Genomic DNA, 26,413 nt, shown 5'->3' on the forward strand with positions numbered 1-26,413 from the left:
TCGGTTCCAGATGGCACCTCCATGTTTCTGTATAACTACTATCATCTCCTTCTGTGCTGACATACATTGTTATCAATGTTAATCATCCCTCTGTGGGGATAACTGCGGGGTGGACCCCCCTCTGGTCCCCACAGCTCGGGGGACCAGAGGGGGTCCACTGCCCCCCTCTAGGACCACCCCTGGTTTAAATTAGTCTTCTAGTCTAAACTGGGTCTGTTGCAGGTTTAACTTAAACTTCATTTTAACTTCAGCGTCTTATTTTCCAATGAAGAACACATGTTCCACTTATCTGTGTATGGAAGATTGGTTTATGGATGCAACTGCCTTCGCTGTTATAAGTAAATTCCGTATTCTTTTGTTCATATTACATATTTTTACATACATAAATGTGTTATTTGCATTGAACCCATCATTAGGAGCAATGGGGGTTCAGTGTCTTCCTCAAGGACACTTCGAAAAAGCTCTGCTGACATAAATATGTCATGCAACACAAAGAAAAAACAATGATATTAATCGGGTTTGATATTAGACTTATACCAAGATGATACAACTTAATAATGCCCACGTATTGATTGTGCTTTTTTCATATATATACATCTCAACTTGTTGAGCTTGTGCTTAACTGTTTCTTATATTACTTCTTTGTCAATGAGCTTTGGAAATAAATAGCTGGAATGTTAATTACACCACAACATGAAGGTATTAGACTATATGTATATCACAGTGATGATTTATTGCTCTTAGCACCTCACAAGCACCCCAGTCCTGGAAGAAAGGACTTACTGGATAATTCAATAGAAAGAGATGGAGAGAAAAGAAAGCATCCATACTATATCTCATCACCTGACCCCACATGGCGTCATGGCAGAATTTGGAAGATTTGTTTAAAGGTGTTTATTCATTTTTATCAGAAATAGCAGCATCGGTAAGATATTTCCAATCCATGTAGAGCTCCTGTCATGTTCTTTAAAAAAGAAAGAGCATCCGCTCTGGACCCCAGTTATTGCTTTGCTATTACTGAGCCACACACGACGCAGCGACCATATATGTGAACGCTTCTCAAAGTCCTCCATGATCACCTGGACATGGCGCAGCGCCTTCTGGAGCAGGTTAACTGACCACCGAGCCACAGTGGCAGCTCGTGTGTGTCGGGTTGTGTGTGTGTGGGGTGGGGGGAGGGGGGCATGGGGGGGCTAATCTCAGCGGCGCCACCTTAAAAAAACAGTCTCGCGGACCTGTCAATCTCGACGAACCAGACAGTCCCTGGCTCCCGGCCCTGTTGCGAGAGCCGCCACGCCATTGGTCGAGAGCGGATTCCCCGTGAGAGCCGACCGCCCATTGGTTGCGGCGCGTCGAGACACTGACGCGCACGACGTCTCCCCTCTATTGTTATTGTGGCGTGCGCGAGGGCAACAGACAGGATGCGCGAGTAGACAGCGGCGCTGATAAAAGGATAAAACAAGCGAGAAACATCAAGCTAGCGCCGAGCAGAGAACCGCGGCTCGGTCCAGAAACGCAGAGCGGGACCCGGTGGATACAAAGAGGACACGCAGAGCAGTGGGTCCACACACAACGCGGACCGCTTTCTGGAGTACAACCAAGATCTTTTTGTCCAACTTCTTCTCCCAACTCCGGCTGATGTGTAAGTACACACTCGTAACATCCATCTCGTCTTCCTCCGGCTCCCTCCGGGGCTGCAGGAGGACAGCCTGGCCGAGAAGACGAGGGAGAAGTCGGTCCCATTAGCCTGCTACTCTGTGGCTGTAACCTGCTTTTTATCTGCAACCAATGCAGCTGCGCTGGGTGCTGCTGCCCAGCGGCACCGCTCCTCACGGCCTCCAGCGGCTCAACGAACCATCGCGTTCAACTTCACGCAGCGATGAATGCTCGTGCACATAGATGGCGGGTCTCCCCTCGGTGCGTTGGTCCCATTAGTGGGGGCCACGCGGAGGACCGGCAGGGACCGCACGGCCTGGCCGCTGCTCAGGTGCTCTCAGCCCCGTGTGGCCGCGGAGCCACAGCCGGTGTGGGAAGTTTCATTTGGAGCCGTGGGGCCCTGCGGGTCTCCGACTGGAGCGACGGGAGGGCCCCACGGCTCCTGAGAGGAGCGTGGACGGGAGGTGTGTGCGTCTGTGTGTGTGTCTGTCTCTGTGTGTGTGTCTGTCTGTATGTGTATGTGTGTGTGTGTGTCTGTGTGTGTGTCTGTCTGTATGTGTGTGTGTGTGTATGGGTCTGTCTGTGTGTGTGTGTGTGTGTCTGTCTGTGTGTGTGTATGTCTGCGTGTGTGTGTGTGTCTGTCTGTGTGTGTGTGTGTCTGTGTGTATGTGTCTGTGTGTCTGTCTGTATGTGTTGTGTGTGTGTTCTCAGTCTGTCTGTGTCTGGGTGTCTCATTGTGTGTTGTGTGTGTGTGTGTGTGTGTGTGTCTATGTAGCATTAGTTCCCTGTGACTGTCAGCTTGAAGGCTTTTTGCTGTTTCAGTTATTGAGCTACACTTATAATAATTGTAAATATATATATATATATATGTTACAGTGTGGAAAAAACTTGGCCAACGCTCTTCATGTTCAAATGAGGTCCATGCACGTGACACGTATGATAGACAAGTACATATCCACATACTCCTGCTACTGCTGCACAGGGTTGAAGTATGCAACGTAAGTATTTCCAATGATACAATTGTTCTTATTATTCAATACATAATTTGTAATTTTTTTTATTCGTTTAGATCCATCTTTTAGTCTTTAGAAGATCAGAAGAGAAATTCCGTTCACAAGTTGTGAGCGATGTTGTGTCTGATGACATTCACGCTGCGACCCTTCTGCTGAACTCGGAAGTGTTTGTGTGATTCTTTTGGTTTCTCACTTTATCTTGTTTAAATGTGGCCAATATCAGATTCCAGCGTGAACTGATCACGTCCAGAACTGACCCGCATGTGTAAAAAAGACAATAGCAGAGACATGCGGTCAGTGTGAACACACGGCTTCTGTGCAGGTCACAGTTCACCCCTCAGGTTGAGCTTCAGAGTCTGACCCTGATCCTTCACAGAGTCAATTTATTTGTATAGCCCATTTTCACAAATTATAAATTTGTCTCAGAATGCTTTAAAATCTGAACACATAGACATCCCTGACCCAGAACCTCACATCGGATCAGGAACAACTCCCAAATAACCCTTCACGGGGAAAAAAGGGAAGAAACCTTCAGAAGAGAACAGAGGAGGATCCCTCTCCAGGATGGACAGGTGCAATAGATGTCATGTGACCAGAAGGAATCATTACACACAAATTAAAACACAGTAACAACACAATCAATGAATATGACAGAGTGTATGAAGAGTTGGTAGTCGGCATATTCCACGATGGAGACCTCCACGATCCATCAGGCAGATGGAGGTAGAGGAGGAGTGGGCGGAGTCTCAACAGGGCCATGGCATAGTTGGCAATAGGCATATTCCATGATCCAGACCAGAGGGACTCCGCCACCGTGGAAGTGTGATAAATGCAACCGGAAGTCACAGAACACCTGTGTGGACAGGGTGCCACGAGGATGAACGATCATGGTGGACGCAAACGGAACGCATCCACGTGAATATCCACGAGTGACGTCGTATTAACATTATCAACCTTGGATTTATTTATTTTATCTTATGTTGACTGTTGATTGTTTTGGATTGTTGTTGTTTTGTTTGCCAAGTCAAATTCTTTGTGTGTCTAACACACTTAGCGAATAAACGATTCTGATTTACAAAGAAAACCAGAGACAGCATTAGAGTCTTAGTGGCGCATGAAGAAAAAATTTGATTTCCAAGTTTAAAATTCAAATGAGAGCGAGGAGAGGAGTGTTTCCTTAAGCCCCTCCCCCTGCCCTCGGTTCATTCTCCTTCCCATCAACACCAACGGAGGGATTTGGCTATTAGTACATTTTACAACTTTTCTGTCCTGAAAAGTAGATTTAGGATTCCAGCAACATGAATGTGGCCCCAAATCAGAAGTAATAGAACAGAGTCCATGTGAGGTGTGCTGTTACCACGGTTATGAATAGAAAAACACGTCTGAGTTGGGCCTCTGTTGCCTGCAGTTTGAACATTGATGTAGTTTCAATCCCAAACGCTTTACTGACACGCTGTCAACCGAAACATGTGGTCCAAGCGTCAAAAGTAATAACATGATCGTAAAGAAAAGGGTCATTAAATCAAGAAGATAGCAGAAAGCAATGGACCATCGCTGTGTGTGTGTGTGTGTGAGGATCAAATAATTAACGCCAGGCTCAAAGGGCCATGTTGGATAACTTTCTCCAACTCTTCACGGTCCTGACGCCTCTCGGCCTGCGCTCTGAGGTTCTGGTCAGATTGAAGACAAATCCGATCTTGAAGACCGGTTTGTTGTCGTCACTGTTGTTATCAAGTCCTTATTGTCTTGAAGTCAGCCAGCTGTCAGCGCGCATCCCGAGGGAGAGTCGGAGACTACGTAGCCACGCTGGTGGTGACGAGACCGTCCACTGCTGAAACATGAGAAGTGAAGGTCAATCATGTCGCCTGTAGGCCTCTGGACCGGTGATGGAAACCGGCGCCTGTTGACCGGTGGCTGAGACAACCTGCTGGGCTTTCCTTTTGACATCTTTGTGAGATATCCATAAATGTGTTTTTTGTGTTCTGGAAGGTTGTAATGAAGCCCCCCCCACACACACACAAGATGACAGCACCCTCGTCATTTCGTCGACCTCTCAAGCACTTTCTTCTCTCTGGATCTGACACTTTGAAATCCCATCTGAGCGACCAGGGCGGCCGCACTGATGCCTGTAGAAATGTGACTAGAATCACATTGCAAATCACCTCCGCATTTCATTTGAACGAAGGGCCGTGCAGGTGGACTTTAGCGGTCCAGACTCTCTCACATCAATCTGGATATTCCCAAAAAACGTGCTGGGCAGTCTGAATAATGCCTCAGTGTCTCCTCTTGTGACCTAGCACCTCTTAAAGTGTAACTAGTGAGCATCATCCTCACATCGGTAAACAACCCGTCGTGGATGACTCTGCAGCGTGATGAGAGCCGAGGTACGGGGCCATAATGGCTGCTTCAGGGCCGGCCAGCAGAGCACGCACCATTAACTTCTGATGCTTTGAGGAGATTTAGCTGATGATACGAATGTGTGTTTACTTAAAGGGATACCGTTCCAATTGTACACATAAAGTTAGGTTTGGTAGTATTGTATAATCTGTATGTCGGAGAGAAGCCTGAGTGATGTCATCATTTGGAGACTAATTTACACCAAATGCATTTGTCAAGTCCTACTCTTGTTCACCAGTTCCAAAGAACGCGAGGACAACTCAAATTTCCGACTCAATCACTTTTCTTTTTATTCTGAGTGTTTCTGAAGCTGCTCCCAGACACCGGGGGCCTAAAATAATAACACTGTCCTCGTTTTAATGTGGTATGACAACTTTTGACTGAGGAAAGGATTTAATACCTCTGATCATTTTGTTTTAATCTTTGATAACTGTTTTATTTTCCCAGCTAACTGACGTTCTCCCCACTGTGCCAACAGGGACTGATTCAGAGCTGGGCCATCATGATGCCAGTGAACTCTCTGGTCACTCATTGGCTGACCAACTTAACACCAGGTAAGGAGGACAGCACACCTGTGTGACGGCAAGTCAGACCATCAAATGACCACAATGCATAGCCAGGCAGCGATTGGCTGATAGGCCTTGTCCACGTGGAGCTGTGGTCTGAATGGATGCATCTACTTCCTGGCTCCACAGCCCCATTCCCAACGTGGACTGAGCGTGCTGCTTGTTTGTAGTTTAAAGCTGTGAGATAACTATCCTGTCATTTGAGTTTATGATAGAAGTGATTGTGCAGATCCACGGCCGCTGTGTAAATACTCACCAGGATACAGGAAGCAGCAGGAATGAGATGAGGCTGGCAGAGTGATGGAGTCCAGTGTGTCCCCTGGTCTTCCTCAGCAGGTGTAGATTGTAGGTCCAGATTTCATATCTCCTGAGCATTCTGCTGCCCTGGTTCCCGGCCACGCAAATATGAACTTTAGTTTGGGAGATTCTTTAAAATAGGAGCAGAATAAATATTATATATCCCCATTTACCTTCAAGTCCATCCAATGTGCTTTATTGGCCTGTGTGTGTGTGTGTGTGTGTCTCTATGTCTCTATGTGTCTGTGTGTGTTGCAGAGTGAGGGTCATAAAAGTCTGTCGCTAAATATTGTTTCTCCAGTTTTGAACACAAATCCGAACTGCAACACTTTTCTGGTCAACATGGCGAAATAGTCGTTTCTTTTCCTCTGAGTCGTTTGCAAGAATAACTCTTCAGAAGGGTCTGTAACCAGTTGAAGGGTCATAATTCAATCACCTGTTCATGTGGTCTCATCCAGTTGTTGTCCCGTGGGCGTTTCTCCAGGCCGTCTACAAACTCTTTCTGCAAAGAGTTTTAGGATTCATCATCATCAGCTTTCAATATCCTTCATCTTTCCAGCTGAGTGACGTCATCGTCCACAATAACAATGAGGCGAGATGTGGGACAGTTTCTATAAAGTCAGAATTGTAGAAATAGCGTTTTTACTGTCGGCAGCATCCATCTCCGGATCTGAGCTCCAGGTTCTGAGGTGGTTGGTGTCACATGGAGGGGCGGAGCCGAGTATGTCGTGAATCAGAATCATTCTGAATTGACCCCCGGTGCCTGCTGCTCCCAGTCAGTAGACTGGCACGCTCTCTATATCGGGAAATAAGTTTGCCTCGACGGTTGTCTTGGAGAAAGCAGGAGATATGTTGTGAAGAGGGGGACAAGCCAACGACGAGATGACACCATCGTGTCTGAGGTGGAAGGTGTTCCCATCGGGGTGGCGATGATTCATGATGATTCTGTACTGCTTCCCAGTTGCAGATAAAGATAAGGCTACACTAATATTATTAGTATTATAACAAATTTAAAAAAATGACATTACACCTTTCAAAAACTGCATGCTCCCTTATTATGGATGCAGCAATCTAACTCTACCATAAATTACAATTATATAAACAACCACAGTAATATCAGATGATATTTTCTTTGCGACAGCATCCTGAAGTACGACTACAAAGTGTCATTGAAAAAAACTCCATAGAGCATTTTAATATATCATGTATTTTAATTATGACAATAACTGATTTGGATAACAAGGTATCCATTTCATAGATATTTATTACATTTGGAAAATAAAATACTAACGTTAACTGTTTTAAATAGTGTTGTCTTTGTCTTTTAAATGTGATTTCAGTCACATGGTCAGAGTTAGAACAAATTCAGGTAAGAAATATATTGATGAGTCGGGGATTTGTACGTCAGACATTCATACGCACGGTTTAAGCACAGATTTGTTGGTAACCATAAACTGTTTAGAGCCTAAAGACACGGCGACTGAACCCAATACGTTCCCTTGTTCACGCATTTTTCTTTAGCTCATTTGGCCGTGTGAAGGCTGTTCCGAGGAAACGTTAGTAGTCGTGTTTTATTGAAGAAGAGCAGCTGACAACGCTCTGCTAGTTTGCTGAAAACATGTTTTATTTCATAAAATATATCAATATTGGTTTTGTCTGTTCCCAGAATGCACCTCTTGGACATTCCCAAGTAGCACAATGTTTATGTAGACCTTGCTCAGAGAGGACGCAGTCATTTGTTTGAGAGTTGATAAATAATAAGCAACAGATGGTTTTGTTTTCTTTACGGGAATATAATGAAATGTTCTTCCAGACCTTTTCCCATTGTTCTCCTTGTTACTCGTTACTAAAGATTATCAACTCTAGATTCCAATAATAATGATAACCAAACAAGATGTAGTCTCTTAATGCACCTTTGTATACATTTGACACACAACCTACATCTGGACTGAAAGTGGAGCTGGTTCCACAAAAGAGGAGTGTGATACCTGAAGGCTCTGGCTCCTCCTACTTTAGACTCTAGGAACCACAAGTAGCCCCGCATTTAGTGAGGCAGCCCTCTAGTGGGGTAATATGGTACTACAAGCTCTCTAGTGGGGCAATATGGTACTACAAGCTCTCTAGTGGAGCAATATGGTACTACAAGCTCTCTAGTGGGGTAATATGGTACTACAAGCTCTCTAGTGGGGTAATATGGTGCTACACGTTCTCTAGTGGGGCAATATGGTACTACAAGCTCTCTAGTGGAGCAATATGGTACTACAAGCTCTCTAGTGGGGTAATATCGTACTACAAGCTCTCTAGTGGGGCAATATAGTACTACATGTTCTCTAGTGGGGCAATATGGTACTACACTCTCTCTAGTGGGGTAATATCGTACTACAAGCTCTCTAGTGGGGTAATATGGTACTACAAGCTCTCTAGTGGGGCAATATAGTACTACACGTTCTCTAGTGGGGCAATATGCTACTACACTCTCTCTAGTGGGGTAATATCGTACTACAAGCTCTAGTGGGGCAATATGGTACGACAAGCTCTCTAGTGGGGTAATATCGTACTACAAGCTCTCTAGTGGGGTAATATGGTACTACACGTTCTCTAGTGGGGCAATATGGTACTACACTCTCTCTAGTGGGGTAATATCGTACTACAAGCTCTCTAGTGGGGCAATATGGTACTACAAGCTCTCTAGTGGGGCAATATAGTACTACACGTTCTCTAGTGGGGCAATATGGTACTACACTCTCTCTAGTGGGGTAATATCGTACTACAAGCTCTCTAGTGGGGCAATATAGTACTACAAGCTCTCTAGTGGGGTAATATGGTACTACAAGCTCCATGTGGGGTAATATGGTACTACAAGCTCTCTAGTGGAGTAATATGGTACTACAAGCTCTCTAGTGGGGCAATATGGTACTACAAGGTTTCTAGTGGGGCAATATGGTACTACAAGCTCTCTAGTGGGGTAATATGGTACTACAAGCTCTCTAGTGGGGCAATATGGTACTACAAGCTCTCTAGTGGGGCAATATGGTACTACAAGCTCTCTAGTGGGGTAATATGGTACTACAAGCTCTCTAGTGGGGCAATATGGTACTACAAGGTCTCTAGTGGGGCAATATGGTACTACAAGCTCTCTAGTGGGGCAATATGGTACTACAAGCTCTCTAGTGGGGCAATATGGTACTACAAGCTCTCTAGTGGGGCAATATGGTACTACAAGCTCTCTAGTGGGGCAATATGGTACTAGAAGCTCTCTAGTGGGGTAATATGGTACTAGAAGCTCTCTAGTGGGGCAATATGGTACTACAAGCTCTCTAGTGGGGCAATATGGTACTACAAGCTCTCTAGTGGAGCAATATGGTACTACAAGCTCTCTAGTAGGGTAATATGGTAATATGAGCTCCTTAAGCATCACCAATCAAGGCTTTGGAGGTGAGGAGAATAATTTTACATGTGATTATTGATTTTACAGGGAACCAGTGCAGATGGAATTAATACAACCTCTTTTCTCAACATAACACGCCCTCCTCCTGTGTGTTGTGGCAGCAGCATCATGTCAGTGAACCCCCCGAGCAGCAATGACGCCTGCCTCAGCATCGTCCACAGCCTCATGTGTCACCGGCAGGGCGGAGAGAACGAGGGCTTCGCCAAGCGGGCCATCGAGAGCCTGGTGAAGAAGCTGAAGGAGAAGAAGGACGAGCTGGACTCGCTCATCACCGCCATCACCACCAATGGTGTCCATCCCAGCAAGTGTGTCACCATCCAGAGGACACTGGACGGCCGGCTGCAGGTCAGTGCACCTCTAACAGTCCACTCAACCTTCACTGTTACACGTGCATGACTTCTAGGTTCCCTTTCGTATCAGTGCTGTGCAATATGCACAAGGATTTATCTAGATATCTCTTGAATATTGAAAATATCCCTTGCTTTCACATTTTACAGAGAGGAATTTGTCTCACGTTTAAAAAATCAATCATTTGATGGCCACTTTTCCAATGAAATGTAATTTAATCTTCCGAATCACTGCACGGTGAATTGAAACAGCAATAAAATTATTGATCTGAAGTGTCTTTTTTTACATGAATTCAGTCTGACCCTAATACATTTTGGGTGTTTCATATATTTTGAATGTTTGAATATATTTTCAAACCTAGGGAATTAAGACTGTCGCTGAGTTGCAAAAAGTACAGTACTGCAGAAGTGGTGAGGCAGCACCGAGGAAGTACTTTAGGTGTGTTACCTGGACAGAGAAGGGAAGACCCGGAGACTTGATGATGTGTAGAAGTACAGGAAAGTATACAGAGGAAGAGGTTAGCAAAGAAAAGGATCGAGAGATGAAGAAAGTAGATAGTAGCACAACTTAAGGTGAAGAGAAAGGTGGTTAAGGCAAGGGGGAAAGTGTTTTGAAAGTCGTATGATAGGTTGGGGAAGAATAAAAAGGACTTGTTCTGGTTGAGAATACTTTGAGTATGAATGAAGAAAATGAGAGCGAAAGAAGGTTCGATGGTTTTGGGATTGTGAATCAGAAATGTGGCGACTGGCTCAGCGGTAGAGTAGTCGTCCTTCAATCGGAGGATCGATGGTTCAATACCCAGCTTCAACCAGCTTCACCCAGCTTCTGTGAACGTTGTACGAATGTTAGTTGGTCCGGATGGTCAGGTGGCACCTCCCATTAGTGTGTGAATTGGTGAATGATGACATGTATTGTGAAAGCGCTTTGAGTGGTTGGAAGACTAGAAAAGTTCTTTACAAATACAGTCCACTAACCAAATGCAAGCATGAAGTGAGGGGAGCTATAAAGAGGATGGTCCAGATGACATTTCTCCTCCATGGAAGTGTTTGTTAGTGTGTAAACCAGAGAGTTCCATCACTCCACCCATTATCGGTAAATGCTTCTCCTGTTTAGGGTTGGAGGGCTCAAGCTGATCCTAGCTGACATTGGGCGAAGGCACAGTACACCCTGGAGCTGTCTCTAGACTGTCACAGGGCCAACACAAAGAGACAACTATTCACACACAAAGTAGAGTCATCAATTAACCTGAGCTGCATGTCTTTGGACTGTGGGAGGAAGCTTGAGAAGCCGGAGAGAACCCACATTGACATGGGAGAAGATGCAAGCTCCCAGCAGAAGTAACAACAAGCTGTTACTATGAGAACCCATGTGGAGCTATGGGATGTCTTGACATGGGATTGAACCTCTTCCTGTGAGGCGACCGGGCTAGCCACCACACAACCGTGCAGCCCAGAGAGTAACGGGCATCTCTTAAAATTAGTAATACAGTCATAGCAGCAGACATAGCAGCATTCTAATGTGGGAGGTTTTAAAGTGGGACCAATGGGAAAAAAGAATATACACATTAAACCAAGGAACTACGCAATTATGAGCGGCTCAGATCTGCATATGTTAACAGACTGTGGCTGTTGGCTCAGTGCAATCCACTTCACTAATACACAGTGAAAACATTACTGTAAGCATATTGAATAACACCACAATAACTGAGCAAATTAAAATGGAAAAAATAAAAGTATTAAGAGAAACAATACAGATGAAATTAGACTCTTAAGAAGAACGTTAGCAATAACCTCACTACAGAAGAAACTTAAATGATCCATGTATCTTAATTTGGTTGACTTATTAAAAGAAAAGTGGAAACAAAATCAGAATCAGAATCAGAAACAGTTTTATTGCCAGGAATGTTTACACAAACGAGGATTTATTTTTGGCGGAAGGTGCAACATTTAGACATGACAAACAACAATCAACGCGACAGCAACAGTGAACTTAAGTATAAGATAAGATAAGATAAAGATAAAGATAAAGTGCTCGGACAACAAATAATGTTAAAGTGTTTAGGTGTGTGTTTCAAGTGACGTGTGTTTAAGTTAAAAGTGTATGTTACATGTGACGTGTGTTTAAGTTAAAGTGCATGTTAAAGTGGCATGTGTGTGGAGGAGGCCTCCAGTTAAAGTGCATGTTAAAGTGACATGTGTGTGGAGGAGGCCTCCAGGAGGGAAGAACAAGGTGGAGGGAGGAGGAGTAGGAGGAAGAAGAAGAAGAAGAAGAAGGAGGAGGAGGAGAAGGAGAAGGAGAAGGAAGAGGAAGGAGGGGGAAGAAGGAGGAGAGAGGAAGGAGGAAGAAGAGGAGGTAGTCCTGGGGGTGACAGAGTCAGTCAGTGGGGGACCCGGGCTCCATTGATGAGCCCAACTGCCGACGGGAAAAAACTTTTGGTGTGGCGGGAGGTCTTTGCAGGGATGGATTAACCAACGGGCCTACCGGGCCCAGGCCCAGGGGCCCATGAGCTCAGGGGGCCCCTGGGCCTGAGCCTCCGCGCGTGACGTCGCTGTGATTAACATTGTATTGATATGAATATGATGATATGACACGATGCGCCGTAGCCGGTATATGCTAGGCTAAGTCATTCATGTCACAAGGCCCCAAAAGTCCTACTGAGGGATGGATTACCGAACGAGCCTACCGGCACCAGGGGCCCGTGAGCTCAGGGGGCCCATGAGCTCAGGGGCCCGTGAGTTCAGGGGGCCCGTGAGCTCAGGGGGCCCGTGAGCTCAGGGGCCCGTGAGCCAGAGCCTCTGCGTGAAGTAGCTGTTATTAACTTTGTATTGATATGATGATATGACACGATGCGCCATAGCCGGTATATGCTAGGCTTAAGTCATTCATGTCATGGTCATATAATTTGCGTTATGTTGTCTGCTCAGCTCCGGTATCGTTGTTCCATACGGACTGTTTTGTTAGCGATGTACAATTTTTTTTGGGATTTTTTTTTTTTTGCGGGGGGGGGGGGGGGGGCCTTGACACGTCCAGGCCCAGGGGCCCGTGGTTTCTTAATCCGTCCATGGGTCTTTGTCCTGATGGACCGCAGCCTCCTACCAGAGGGGAGGGACTCGAACAGGGTGTGACCAGGATGGGAGGGGTCAGTGACATGAAATACCTCATATATTAAAAATAAATAAATAAATGGGAAATCGACACATTTTGGGAGGTTTGTAAAGCAGGACTATTATGAAGCTGGTGCTAATTATAAAGGCAGACTGTAAAAGCAATACACAGGATCAGAGCTACATGGTCAGGTCAACTGAGGTATAATGCTACACAATAGAAAACGTTAGCGTGAGTGACTGTTGGGTCCAGTCGACGTACCTAAAGTTCTACTTCTCTCAAGCTAACGCTGTAGGTTACTAGGATCTACGTTAGCATGAATAACTGTTCCGTACAGTCAATGTACCTAAAGTTTTACTTCCCTCAATGTTACGCTGTAGGTTACTGGGAGCTACGTTAGCATGAATAACTGTTGCGTCCAGCGAACGTACCTAAAGTTCTACTTCCCTCAAGCTAACGCTGTTGGTTACTGGGAGCTATGTTAGCATGAGTGACTGTTGCGCCTAGCCAACATACCTAAAGTTCTACTTCCCTCAATGTTACGCTGTAGGTTACTGGGAGCTACGTTAGCATGAGTGACTGTTGCGTCCAGTCAACGTACCTAAAGTTCTACTTCCCTCAATGTTACGCTGTAGGTTACTGGGAGCTACGTTAGCATGAGTGATTGTTGCTTCTAGCCAACATACCTAAAGTTCTACTTCCCTCAATGTTATGCTGTAGGTTACTGGGAGCTACGTTAGCATGAGTGACTGTTGCGTCCAGTCAACGTACCTAAAGTTCTACTTCCCTCAATGTCACGGTGCAGGTTATAACGAAGAAGGTTTTTGGAAGTGGGTTGCTGACTTTAAATAGGTGTAATACGTGCATATCTCTGCCAATACCGCTACACCATCACTTAGATGACAAGCTAAATGTACCGTAAACAAACCATAGCCATTAGTTACGTTTTATATGTCACTTTCGTTAACTCTTTGGCAAGCCTATTGGAACCAACATATTTAAAGAAACAATCTACTGCTGGAGGTCAAAAGTCCAAATCCAGATGAGATTTTCCCCACCAAGATTTGCATAGCGTTCCTTGTGCCGGATCATCGTGTGTCATATGGAGCCCTGAGGAGGTCTCGGATGGAGTAGATGTAAATAATACTTAGATTCCGTTGACATGACACCAAGGCTATAATGATGCTGTGCTCTCTCCCCAGGTGGCAGGCAGAAAAGGTTTTCCTCACGTCATTTATGCACGGCTGTGGCGCTGGCCTGACCTCCACAAAAATGAACTTAAGCATGTCAAGTTCTGCCAATACGCCTTTGACCTGAAGTACGACAATGTATGTGTCAACCCCTACCATTATGAGAGGGTAGTGTCGCCAGGCATCGGTGGGTCACACTTCACAGTTTCATTTGAATCACTGACACACATTTGCAAACATAGTTCAACACAGTTGTTTAAATCTTTGCTGATGATGCTTCATTTTCTGCGCGAGGTGGTTTCACCTCATCTTCTTCTCTCTTCTCGTCTTCTCTCACAGTCGGCCTCAGCCTTCAAAATACAGGTGAGTTCCATTCTACTGCACCACGTCATGATTTAACTGTGGGACATGTTGACCTCCCTTAAGCCAAGAATGGTATAAATCCCACTGTTTGAATGCAGTCATAGCTTTTATTACAGTTAGGGCTGTTTTCTTCTGATCCAAGGCATGTTGCTATTAAGAGCTACTCCACCCGATTTATGATTGAAAACCTGTAGAAACGGAACACGCTCTAGGACAAGGTCAAAGGAGCAAGCAGCAAGCTTGATAATGTATAATATTATAGTTTGGACTGTCCAGGCTCCGCCTACAAAATACTAAATACTAACGCTTCACACGGGCACCTTGTTCCATACATGTGATGGCCTCTTATGTGAATAAGCAAGTCAAAGCTAAATGTGAATAACATCGTTGTTTTTACGACCTTTCTATTTGTTTTTACTTAAATGTGTGCAATAACAAATAAAGCGTTGCTACTCCAGAAGTAAAAACCGACGGTACAAAGAACAGAAAAACACAAATTCCGAGGTTCAGGTTTCACCGAGTCGAGCTGTGTGTTTTGTTAACTGCAGTGACGTGTTCCCCTGAGGTGTTCTGCTTTGTGTTGTTGTTAACTTGGGTCTCTATTTCCAGTTGAGCAACATTGTCCCTATTGCTATGGTCGAGGTGGTAAGTGTGGCGTTGTGGTATTTGAGGAGGTGGCTGATGGGTGCGTCTCCTTCCACTTGTTATTCTTTTGTTCCAAACGTTTCTGGGTTGCTGGTCATCGAGGAGATGCTCTTGCAATCTTTTCCTTCCTTTTGACTCCATTTCATGAGGCGTTGGAATTGATTAGCTCAGTAATAATGTAGAACAATTAAACCCACAAGCTTTTTGCTTTTCTGTAATGTTTTGAGTAGAATTCAGTGATTAACGAGTCAAGTGGATTGAACCAAGTGGGTGTTGGACTTGACCTTCTTTCTATAGAGAAATGAAAGTTAAATGGAGGAGGAGCTATGAGGTGAAACGACTGTCACAAGGCTTGACCAATCACATTTGACTGTAACGTTTGAGTACGAGACGCCTCAATTCAAAGTAGGAAAACGTCAGGAAACGTGAAGAGAGTCCTTGGAGATGGGGAGGTGGGGAGGTGAAGGGGTAACGGCAACGTGAATGGACTGAAGGTCGAGAGACAGTCATATTTAAAAGAGACGAGGCCATTGTTTCATTGGACGCCACCATGCCGCTCACAGCAGGGGGCCCACTCGTGTGATTGTAACCCTGACAACAGCTTCATCAGTGCGTCAGCACTGTCATCGGACCATGACATTGCGTAACCTTGCTCTTTAACCAGGCACACATTAAATGTAATAATGATGTATGAAGTTGTAGTACAACTAGTTTTGAAAAGCATTGATCACTTGATAGAAGTGAAAGGTTCTGTCTCCGCCGCTGTGCATTGAAATGTTTCTGATAATAATGACGAGTAGGGATGGGTATCGTTTGTGTTTTCTCCGATAGCGGTGCTGAACCGGTACTTCTAAAACGATACCGGTGAATAAACGGTGCCTGAACCGAAAGAAGAAGCACAATGAGGACATTAAAAACCTCTTCGGCCAGATTCCCTGTGAAAGCCGTTATCATGGAGCTCTGACAAACAACGGATATCAGACTGTCACGCTCGTAGCTCGTAACTAGCGCAAGCTCGTATGTTTAAGCTAGCTCGTAGCTATGAGCTAGCTTAAACATACGAGCTTAAACATGGTTATACTGGCTAATTTATTATTTGTTGGCCTACTTCTATGAATGCATGACTTGCAATCAACGTTCCGGTACTAATCTGAGTTACGGCTCTTGTCATCATCGGTTTCCACGTGTTCAGGGGGACCGGAGACCGTCTCCCCATCGCGCCCAGCCTGACCGCTGATGTGCTCCGCACGGCCACATTGGCGCCGGTTTTCGGTTCCCAACCCTCATGACGAGATGTAATGCCGACAGACTCTCGGTTGCTAGTAGTGGCTTCATTCATTGGCGTGGTGGAAGGTTAATGGCCCGAGCTCCGATACTATTTCCTGATTATCCATCACTGATGTTCAGGGCCTGTTTGTATTACGATGTTCTCATGACCTCATACAGTTGGGCGTCCGCTCCGCGTCCCACTCTGACATCCCCTCTCGCCTCCTGCAGCAGCGCCGGGCAGCCTGATCAAAGAGGAGTACATCCATGACTGTATACAGATGGACCTCCCGCCTGGCATGCCTCTGGCCGACCACCAGGCGGCCATGAAGCTCCCTCCTCCAGACCACTATGGCCAGCTGTCCTCTGAACCCCACGGACCCCCACCGGTCACCCGATACACCAACCTGCCCGTCTCACCCAAAGGTCTGTGTTCAGTGCTGAATGGCTAGCGGACTCCTGATGGTTTATACTATTTACTCCATTACAGTATAGAAAACCACTGGTAGTGTTTCACATCTGTCCCACTTAAATGCATCGCTGTAAGCGGATGGTTATTAAAACCAAATAGTTATTCTGTTTCCTAATTACCGTCGCATTGAAAATGCGGAAGGTTATGTTTTGATCGCCGTGTATTTATTTGTATGCGTGGGTGCGTGTTATTCGCATAACTCAAAAAGTATGTAACCGAATCGCATGAAATTTGGTGGGATGATTGGTTATTATCCGGGGACCATTTGATTAGATTTTGGGATCGATCGGGTCAAAGGTCAAGGTCATGAAAAGGTCAAAATCTTCTTTTTACCATAGCGCGCGGTCAATTTTTATCCAATTGGCATGCAACTAATGCCAAAATGTTCATAATTAAATGCCCAAACTTGTGATCTGCGAAGGTATGCGCTCTACCGAGTGCCCGTTCTAGTTTCTCATGCAGATCTTGTTATGTTTATATTTATAACATGTAACATAGTAAGGAAATGGACAATTTAGCTATTTTTGTATTGACTCAAAATACAGTACAGCAATTATTCAATAATGTGTCATTTAGTGATTTGCAACCTGGGGCGAGACGGGTTAAGGGTCACTCACAACAGGCCTGACTGGTTCCTCTGACCTCTGACCCCCTCCCAGTGTCGGGCTCCGGCTCCATGCTCCCGCTGCAGGGCGGCCACGGTGACGGCCGCCTCCAGACGGCGTCTCCACAGGCGTCTCCACAGGCTCAGGTCATGACCTCGGCGCCGCGACCTCCGACCCCGACCCAGCCCCCTCCTCAGCAGCAGGCTGCCCAGCAAGCCTCGCAGCCCCCCCACCCACAGCAACCCCTCCTGCCTCCCCCCCACCCGGACGGCCAGAACGGCTACAGCAGCAGTAAACACGCTCAGAGCCAGGCGGCCTTCCACAGTGAGTCACACTTACATACATGGATACACATGAGGATTACTAATAACAATGGTGTGTTTGCTCTCCAAGGAATGGGAAACAGAATGCAGAATAATGTAGTATATTTATTTTGAACATGTACAAAAATATTATGAATAAATAATAATACTAAGTTCTAAAAGTTGCATGAAGGAGAAAACACTAAACATGACCCTCCTGCTACGTTCACACCAAAAGGCCCAAAACGCTTGAGTTTACTCGCGCGACCATTTGCCGTGTTCACGCCAAAAGCGTTGCGAAGCTCCGCGAGGGGCGGGGCTTGTATCTGTTACTTGTCTCCGTGGAAACAGTTATCATCTCCTTCATCCACCATGAAGAACTAACCACGAGTTCTGCTTCATACTTGTTGAGGATGTCCCACACACGTGTGAACATCTAATGCCCTCGTTTGGGTTCAGAACATTAATATATATATATATATATATATATATATATATATATATATTATACATGACATCACCCGTAGGCTCACACAGCTCGGTGTCTTTCACCGATTAAGTTATCTGTTACGTCTGAAAGGCTTCCGCTTGAGCGCTATGAGAGCGGAACATCCAAACGCTGTTATTGTGTTTATATATTTATATATATATATATATATATATATATATATAATCTCCCAAAACGCCCAAATCGCAACGCCCGGAAAAATGTATCATCTGTCGCAGCATTCAGTGTTGATTTAAAATGTGAAGTTGTGTTTTAGTTTTATTGCTGTGTGAACGTAGGCTAATATATGGCTACTTAAAACATATAAGAATAATACAACAACCTTTCCTCGTCTCTAAACATCTTAGATAATAATAAATGAAGATAATAACAACATCATTCATCATGAAAGTGATAGATAACACATTTGCTATCTTTCATCATATATCTTAATAATAAGTATAAACAATATCACTCAGACTTCAACCGACTTCAGCATGAAGTGATCATAATATGACGATGACGCTTGGTGACAGAGCTGCACTGCTGGACTGTAATACAAGTCTATAAAGTATTTAATGTCTGGTCACATGTTTAGACTTCAGTAACTGAATAGTGTAAATAAGATGCATGTGTCACATTTGGCTTCCCTGTCATTCAGCAGTTTGGACCGGCAGCAGCACGGCCTCCTACACTCCCTTAGGTCCCCAGAACGGGCGTGGTCATCATCCAAACCACCACTGTGAGTGGTGCTTTAACCCCACCGACTCCTTCCTATTGAACAGCTTATGAGATATTTTGGATCTTATCATAAGTAACCTCTAGCATGTGTACCGCTCAATGGCTGCAGGAATAGATTCTGTATTTGTGTATCTGTCCTGGAGAATTTCTATAGACTGTATTACATGTTGTGGAATTACAGTCGCATTCATCTTGCCTTAATTCTTATATTCTGTTATATTGTTATTGCGTTACAGTAATACTGGCCACACGTTTGATTAGTACCACGAGGAGTTACAGCCACACTGTCACGTGATTGGTTCATCTGTGTGTTGTTTCTGCTACAGACTGAGGTTCTCCTGTCTCTGCTTTCAGGGTCCCAGCATCATGGCTCCGCCTCTTTCCCTACTTCTGTGTCCAACCATCCAGGTTAGAGATGATGTCACTATGGATCAAAATATTAACTTAATATGACATAGTCCTGGTATTGCTCCGGTCCAGACCTAGAAATGCTGCTATAGGCGGAGAGGCTGCTGGGGGACGCTTAGGATACACTGAGCACCTCTCTCCTCTAAGATACACTGAGCTCCTCTCTCCTCTAGGATACACTGAGCACCTCTCTCCTCTAAGATACACTGAGCTCCTCTCTCCTCTAGGATACACTGAGCTCCTCTCTCCTCTTCTCTCTCCTTATGGATGAATTTTCATCTCTCCATCACACATTATTAACTCTGCTTCACATGACATCTATTGTTCATCTGGTCACATGACATCTATTGTTCATCTGATCACATGACATCTAGTGTTCATCTGGTCACATGACATCTATTGTCCTTCTGGTCACATAACAACCTTTGTTTCTGTCCATCCTGGAGAGGGATCCTCCTCTGTTGCTCTCCTGAAGGTTTCTTCACCTTTTTTTTACCCTGAAAGGAGTTTTTCCTGATCCGATGTTCTTTTTTCAGTTTTATTTGTATAGCCCAATATCACAAATCACAAACTCCCCTCAGAGGGCTTTACACTCCGTACAGATACGACATCTCTGACCTTTGACCTCACATACGATCTGCAGTCTAATGTGTACGATGTGAGGTCAAAGGTCAGGGATGTCGTATGTGTACAGATTGTAAAGCCCTCTAAGGCAAATTTGTAATTTGTGAGAATGGGCTTTATAAAATAAATGTAATTGATCTGAATTCCTACCGGGTCTTTAGGCATTGAATTCTTTCCTGTTGTTGTTGTTATGATAAACGTCGCGCTGCACAGGGCTCATATCTTGTTTATCCAATCTGTCGTCCTTATTTACGTTGTAATATTGTACGTTGACAGTTGGTATAGAAAATAATATTAGATTTCTGTAGGAATGGGGATGGTAGAGCTTCTGGTGAATGTGTATTTATGGCTGATGCCGGAGACGTTCCACCCAGATGCCTCAGGGTCAGCAGTGACCTGTGACCTGTTAAGATGTAATAGTTTATTTTGATAACATCTGCAGAGGTCTTATGTTTTAAATTAATACATATAGAAAGATATTATAATAGAAAATATTAGGGAGAATATTGATATTGTTATTAATGTATTGTGAAGCATAGGGGTAATGTTTACTCTATGCAAATGTAAATGGCAAGAATTAATGTATATTGCATGAGAGTGACTGTATGTTAGTATTATAGATTGACGAGGCCGATTGAATTCCGTCAAGTGACTTCCAATAACAAGAGACTTTTATTGTGAAAGTGACTTTAATGCGGACAATAACAAGACGGGACTCTTATTGTGAAAGCGACTGGACCGGAAGTGACGTTTCGACCGTGAGATGAAACTCCGTGTTTTAGAGAGATCGCCCTCTTCCACAAGTAAGCTCCGAGGCCGCAAGGCTGAGCTCCCGGAGGAGCCGGGAGCCGGGACACGAGGAAGAGCGCTTTGAATGTTTGTTCTACACTTCCTGCCATTAAATGTTGATAACTTAATTCACGCGCGTCCGGAAGCCTGTTTTCCATCATCTGCGAAGTGCCCAGTTTCAGAATACTCTACAGACCCCAGCTCTGTTCTCGTTGCAGGACCCGAGTTCTGGTGCTCCATCTCCTACTTTGAAATGGACGTCCAGGTGGGCGAGATGTTCAAGGTGCCCTCCAGCTGCCCGATCGTAACCGTGGACGGCTACGTCGACCCGTCGGGAGGCGACCGCTTCTGCCTCGGACAGCTGAGTAACGTCCACCGCACAGACGCAAGTGAGAGAGCGAGGTGTGTGTCCGTCCAGATCCTCCTGGAAGCCAAACGCCTCAGAGCGCTGTCCTCCATGTTTCATGCATCCACGAGCCGCTCGCCGTCACCGTGCCATGTGTGAGGCGGTGACCTCACAGCCACCGCCATGACACCCTGTCAGGGAGGGGAGTGGAGCAGGCGTGCTCACCTGGGGGGACGTAAAGGCACTGCAGGGGGAAATACCAATAGTTGTATTCCAAATTAGCATCGGTGCCAAATATATATATTTTTAAATATTCATTTAATAAATATTCAATGAAATATAAGTGTAAGTTACTCAGGTTTACTTTGGCACATGTTGGTTCTTTGACTCATTGACTTGTTGGATCTTTGTCTATTTGACTCGTTGGCTATTTGACTCGTTGGATCTTTGACTATTTGACTCGTTAGCCCTTTGACTCGTTGATTCTTTGACTCGTTGGCTCTTTGGCTCGTTGGCTCATTGACTCTTTGGCTCTTTGACTCGTTGGCTCATTGACTCGTTGGCTCTTTGACTCGTTGGCTCATTGACTCTGGCTCGTTGGCTCCTTCACTATTTGGCTTGTTTATACTTTGACTCTGGCTCTTTGGCTTGTTAATGTGTTGACTCTTTGACTCTTCGACTCGTTGGCTCATTGACTCTTTGACTCATTGACTTGTTAGCTCTTTGGCTCATTGACTCTTTGACTTGTTGACTCTTTGACTCGTTGACGTTTTGGCTCTTTGACTCGTTGACTCTTTGACCCGTTAGCTCTTTGACTCGTTAGCTCTTTGGCTCTTTAACATGTTGGATCTTTGACTATTTGGCTCATTGACTCTTTGACTCGTTGACTCATTGACTCTTTGACTCGTTAGCTCTTTGACTCTTTGGCTCTTTAACATGTTGGATCTTTGACTATTTGGCTCATTGACCCTTTGACTTGTTGGCTCGTTGGCTCTTTGACTCGCTGACTCTTTGACTCGTTAGCTCTTTGGCTGGTTGGCTCGTTGACTTTTTGACTCGTTAGCTCTTTGGCTGGTTGGCTCGTTGACTTTTTGACTCGTTAGCTCTTTGGCTCATTGACTCTTTGACCCGTTGACTGTTTGACTTTTTGGCTCTTTGACTCGTTAGCTCTTTGGCTCGTTGGCTCTTTGACTCGTTGATTCTTTGACTCGTTAGCTCTTTGGCTCGTTGGCTCTTTGACTCGTTAGCTCTTTGGCTCGTTGGCTCATTGACTCTTTGCCTATTTGACTCGTTGGCTCTTTGACTCGTTGACTCACTGACTCTTTGACTTGTTAGCACTTTGGCTCTTTGACTCATTGACTCGCTGACTCTTTGACTCGTTAGCGCTTTGGCTAGTTGGCTCATTGATTCGTTGACTCTTTGGCTCGTTGACTCTTTGACTCTTTGACTCGTTAGCTGTTTGGCTCTTTGACTCTTTGACTCGTTGGCTCATTGACTCTTTGGCTCTTTGACTCTTTGGCTTGTTGGCTCTTTCGCTATTTGGCTTGTTTACTCTTCGACTCTGGCTCTTTGGCTCGTTAAATTGTTGACTCTTTGACTCTTAGACTCTTTGACTCGTTGGCTCTTTGACTCGTTGGCTCTTTGACTCGTTGGCTCTTTGACTAGTTGGCTCGTTTACTCTTTGACTCTGGCTCTTTGGCTCGTTAAATCGTTGACTCTTTGACTCTTTGGCTCGTTAGCTATTTGACTCGTTGGCTCGTTGACTCGTTAGCTCGTTGACTCTTTGACTCTTTCTATCACTTGTCGTCGTCCGTTGGGAAAGATAAATGGTCTAATCGGATGCTTTGTGAGATCCAGCGCCGTGTGGCGTTCTGCTCCTCGCCCACACAGCTGTTCACAAACTATTCTTCCAGCTGCCACTGGATTCAGATTCTCCAAAGGAGTCAATGTGTCCTTGGGCAAGACACTTCACCCTGAAATGCTCCCTGTAGCTGTGTCTACGGTGTGTGTGTGTCACATGATTGGATAAGTAGTGTAATGTAACATGAAATCACAGCATTTGTGTTTTTGGTTTTGTTGTCGTGTAAATGTTAGTTAATATACGGCTATTCAAAACTCATGAGTGGTGGTTTTGTGTGGCTGTAAATCTGTAACATTCAAGGCCGTATCGGCTGCATCCCGCTCCTCACTGTGTTGTGTGTCGACGCCACGAGACTCAGAGCGGCGCCGTCTCTGGGCCAAGGCCTTCGTGTAGTGCGGTGGTTGTTCCCGGGAACGCAGGAGTGTGTGAGCTGCTCTGAAGGCTCACTGTTCTTCACCACAAATGTAGAAGTCATTCAATCTAGCATAATGAGCAACAACAGATGACCACTCTCCTCTTCATCACCCACCTGAGCAGCACATCTGGAGAGCCTTGTGCTCATCTGGGCCAAAGACCTCTGATGTGGAGTTAGATTAATGAAGATTAATTTATCTTCACAAAGACAAAATGCTTCTGTAGCTGATTACAGCGCCACTATAAAACAGTTTGATTCCAGTGGTGGTCTCTCTCTCTCTCTCACTCTCTCTCTCTCTCTTTCACTCTCTCACTCTCTCTCTCTTTCTCACGCTCTCTCTCACTCTCTCTCTTTCACTCTCTTTCACTCTCTCTCTTTCACTCTCTCTCTCACTCTCACTCTCTCTCACTCTCTTTCTCACTCTCTCTCTCTCTTTCACTCTCTCTCACTCTCTCTCTTTCACTCTCTCTCTCACTCTCTCTCTCACTCTCTCTCACTCTCTCTCACTCTCTCACTCTCTCACTCTCTCTCTTTCACTCTCTCACTCTTTCACTCTCTCTCACTCTCTCTCTTTCACTCTCTCACTCTCTCTCACTCTCTCTCTTTCACTCTCTCTCTCTCTCTGCCCCCCTCCCTCCCCCAATTTGTCATCTGTCAGGAAAAGACACAACTGACCAGTACAATACTATTCTTTTGTTTATTTCCACAATAACTAAAGTGCGGTTCCACGTCTGTCTCTCCCCCCCCCCCTTGTGTGTGTGTGTGTGTGTGTGTGCTGCAGGTTGCACATCGGTAAAGGCGTGCAGCTGGAGTGTCGCGGCGAGGGCGACGTGTGGATGCGCTGCATGAGCGACCACGCCGTGTTCGTGCAGAGCTATTACCTGGACAGGGAGGCGGGCCGAGCGCCGGGCGACGCCGTGCACAAGATCTACCCCGGCGCCTACATCAAGGTCAGATCCTCTGTGTTTACACTGTCCACCTGCTGCCGTTGGTTCGAGAACACCGGCGAGTCGTGAGCAAGGTGTGAGCCGATGAATGCCGTGTGTTGGCCAGGTGTTTGACCTGCGGCAGTGCCACAGGCAGATGCAGCAGCAGGCCGCCACGGCTCAGGCTGCAGCGGCTGTGCAGGCGGCCGCCGTGGCTGGAAACATCCCCGGGCCGGGCAGCGTGGGAGGCATCGCACCGGCAGTCAGTAAGTCCTTCACACGCCGCATTTGACCTTGAACGATGAAATGGAAAATGTCCACGGGTCGAGGTGCTGATGCTGCGTTCACAACAACAGCGTGGAGAGTGTTCCCCGCGACGAGATCCCATAAACAAAGTCCAGGTCCAGACGCGAGCGGTTTGCCATTGACGCAAATTTTTCGCCGGGCGGCGCGAATCACGCATATTGAGCGAAGCGAGAAATTCACGTGATTCGCCTCAAGTTTCAATATTTCAACTTTGGCTCAAGATTGGCCAAAGAGTTGTGAGAGCCAATCAGAGTTGAGCTGCTCCTCCGTTGGTGAATCTAACTGCTGCTCTAGTGGAGCTGAAGAGACATTCAGACTAGAGGTGAAGGTCACCGGGCTGTGTGAGCCTACGGGGGATGTCATGTATAAATATATATATATATATATTACATATTTATATCTGATATTAATGTTATGAACCCAAACACGAGGGCGTTACATGTTCAGACGTTTGTGGGACGTCCTCAACAAGTCTGAAGCAGAACTAGTGGTTAGTTCTTCATGGCGGATGAAGGAGATGATAACTGTTTCCACGGAGTAAAGAAAGAGATATAAGCCCGCCCCCTCTAAGCCCCGCCCCCTCTAAGGCACGAATGACATGAAAAGCCACGAACGGTCAAGCGAGTAAACTCACAAAGGTTCCGGTGCGTCACACAGCGTGAGGCCCAGCATGACTCGTGTGTGAGCAATGAACAGCGAGCACCAATCGGTTCTCCCCGTTCCCTGCAGGTCTGTCGGCAGCGGCGGGCATCGGCGTGGACGACCTGCGGCGCCTGTGCATCCTGCGGCTCAGCTTCGTGAAGGGCTGGGGGCCCGACTACCCACGGCAGAGCATCAAGCACACGCCCTGCTGGGTGGAGGTCCACCTGCACCGCGCTCTGCAGCTCCTGGACGAGGTGCTGCACACCATGCCGCTGGCCGACCCCGGGCCGGCCAACTGAGGACCCCCAAGTTCAAACTCCAATCTGGATTCTGATCAATGTGCACACACAGACGCACACGTTGCCAAATATGCTATCTATAGTCGATACCACAAAGCAAATCTACGGAGAGCAGGTGTCGATGGTTTCCCCCGATGCTTTATAATCTGAAGTCAAACACGAGGGAGTTGGAGCTCCGGAGGCGGAGCTTCAGACCTCCTCGTCTGAAGACCTCCGTGTGCACTGCAGGGATCCAGGGAGGAGGTTCAGAAGCCCAGCTCCCCCATATGCAATTTGGATTTCTTCTAATAGTATTGAGTGTTCTGCACTCATCCATGGGATACACACACGGATGTAGAGCGTTCTCCAGGAGAGCAGCACCCCGACAGATGTACATTCACACTGACCACAGGCAGCACCACAGGTCTCCTCACCTCCAACCCACCTCAGATGAGGGGAACCCGTCGTGTCTCTCTGTGTGGTGATCCACACTGTTAGCATTGATAGCTGGTTAGCCCTCTTATTATGCGCCGCTCCAACTATATTATTTTTGTACCAAAAGGCTCAAAGAAAAGCCCAAAACATTTAGCTTTAAAGTCGTGATGAAGCAGCGCTGCCCGCTGTGGAACCAAAGGGTCGGTGTCAATCACCAAAGGCCAAAATACCTCATAACTACAGTGCAGTCACATTTCCTCTTACACACACACACACACACACATATGGAGGACTCAAAATGACTTAAGTATAAATAAATAAATAAATAAATGCATGAATAAATACAAGAATAAATGAATAAATGCTTAAATAAATGTATAAATAAATACAAGAATAAATGTATAAATACAGAAATAAATACAGCAATTAATATATATAAGTTATAACTCAACAGGACATCATTAAATAAATGTATTTCTACA

The 26,413-nt window shown here is 45.7% G+C and overlaps 1 protein-coding gene across 4 annotated transcripts; it reads left to right on the forward strand.

Annotated features, from left to right (window-relative positions):
• The first annotated feature begins 1,430 nt into the window (after positions 1-1,430).
• Positions 1,431-26,413, forward strand: smad10a (SMAD family member 10a). Of its 4 annotated transcripts, none has more exons than XM_056438666.1 (13): positions 1,431-1,642; positions 5,545-5,620; positions 9,479-9,722; positions 14,033-14,207; positions 14,360-14,383; positions 16,526-16,720; positions 17,426-17,695; positions 18,822-18,902; positions 19,256-19,309; positions 20,941-21,124; positions 24,126-24,294; positions 24,398-24,536; positions 25,306-26,413. In XM_056438666.1, exons 1-13 carry the CDS (start codon positions 1,639-1,641, stop codon positions 25,515-25,517), a joined length of 1,827 nt encoding a protein of 608 aa, XP_056294641.1. In that variant the 5' UTR covers positions 1,431-1,638; the 3' UTR covers positions 25,518-26,413. The 4 variants fall into 4 exon arrangements, with proteins under 4 accessions (XP_056294641.1, XP_056294851.1, XP_056294785.1 ...); XM_056438876.1 differs by having other exon boundaries at positions 20,941-21,082; XM_056438810.1 differs by having other exon boundaries at positions 18,825-18,902.

The sequence above is a fragment of the Pseudoliparis swirei genome, chromosome 1 (genome assembly GCF_029220125.1).
Source record: "Pseudoliparis swirei isolate HS2019 ecotype Mariana Trench chromosome 1, NWPU_hadal_v1, whole genome shotgun sequence".
Lineage (NCBI taxonomy): Eukaryota > Metazoa > Chordata > Actinopteri > Perciformes > Liparidae > Pseudoliparis > Pseudoliparis swirei.

Excerpts from the sequence above, each read along its gene's own strand:
- smad10a (XM_056438666.1), top strand. Across the intron at positions 5,621-9,478 it reads GCTGACCAACTTAACACCAG|CAGCATCATGTCAGTGAACC; the intron begins GTAAGGAGGACA and ends GTGTTGTGGCAG. Across the intron at positions 16,721-17,425 it reads CCTGCCCGTCTCACCCAAAG|TGTCGGGCTCCGGCTCCATG; the intron begins GTCTGTGTTCAG and ends ACCCCCTCCCAG.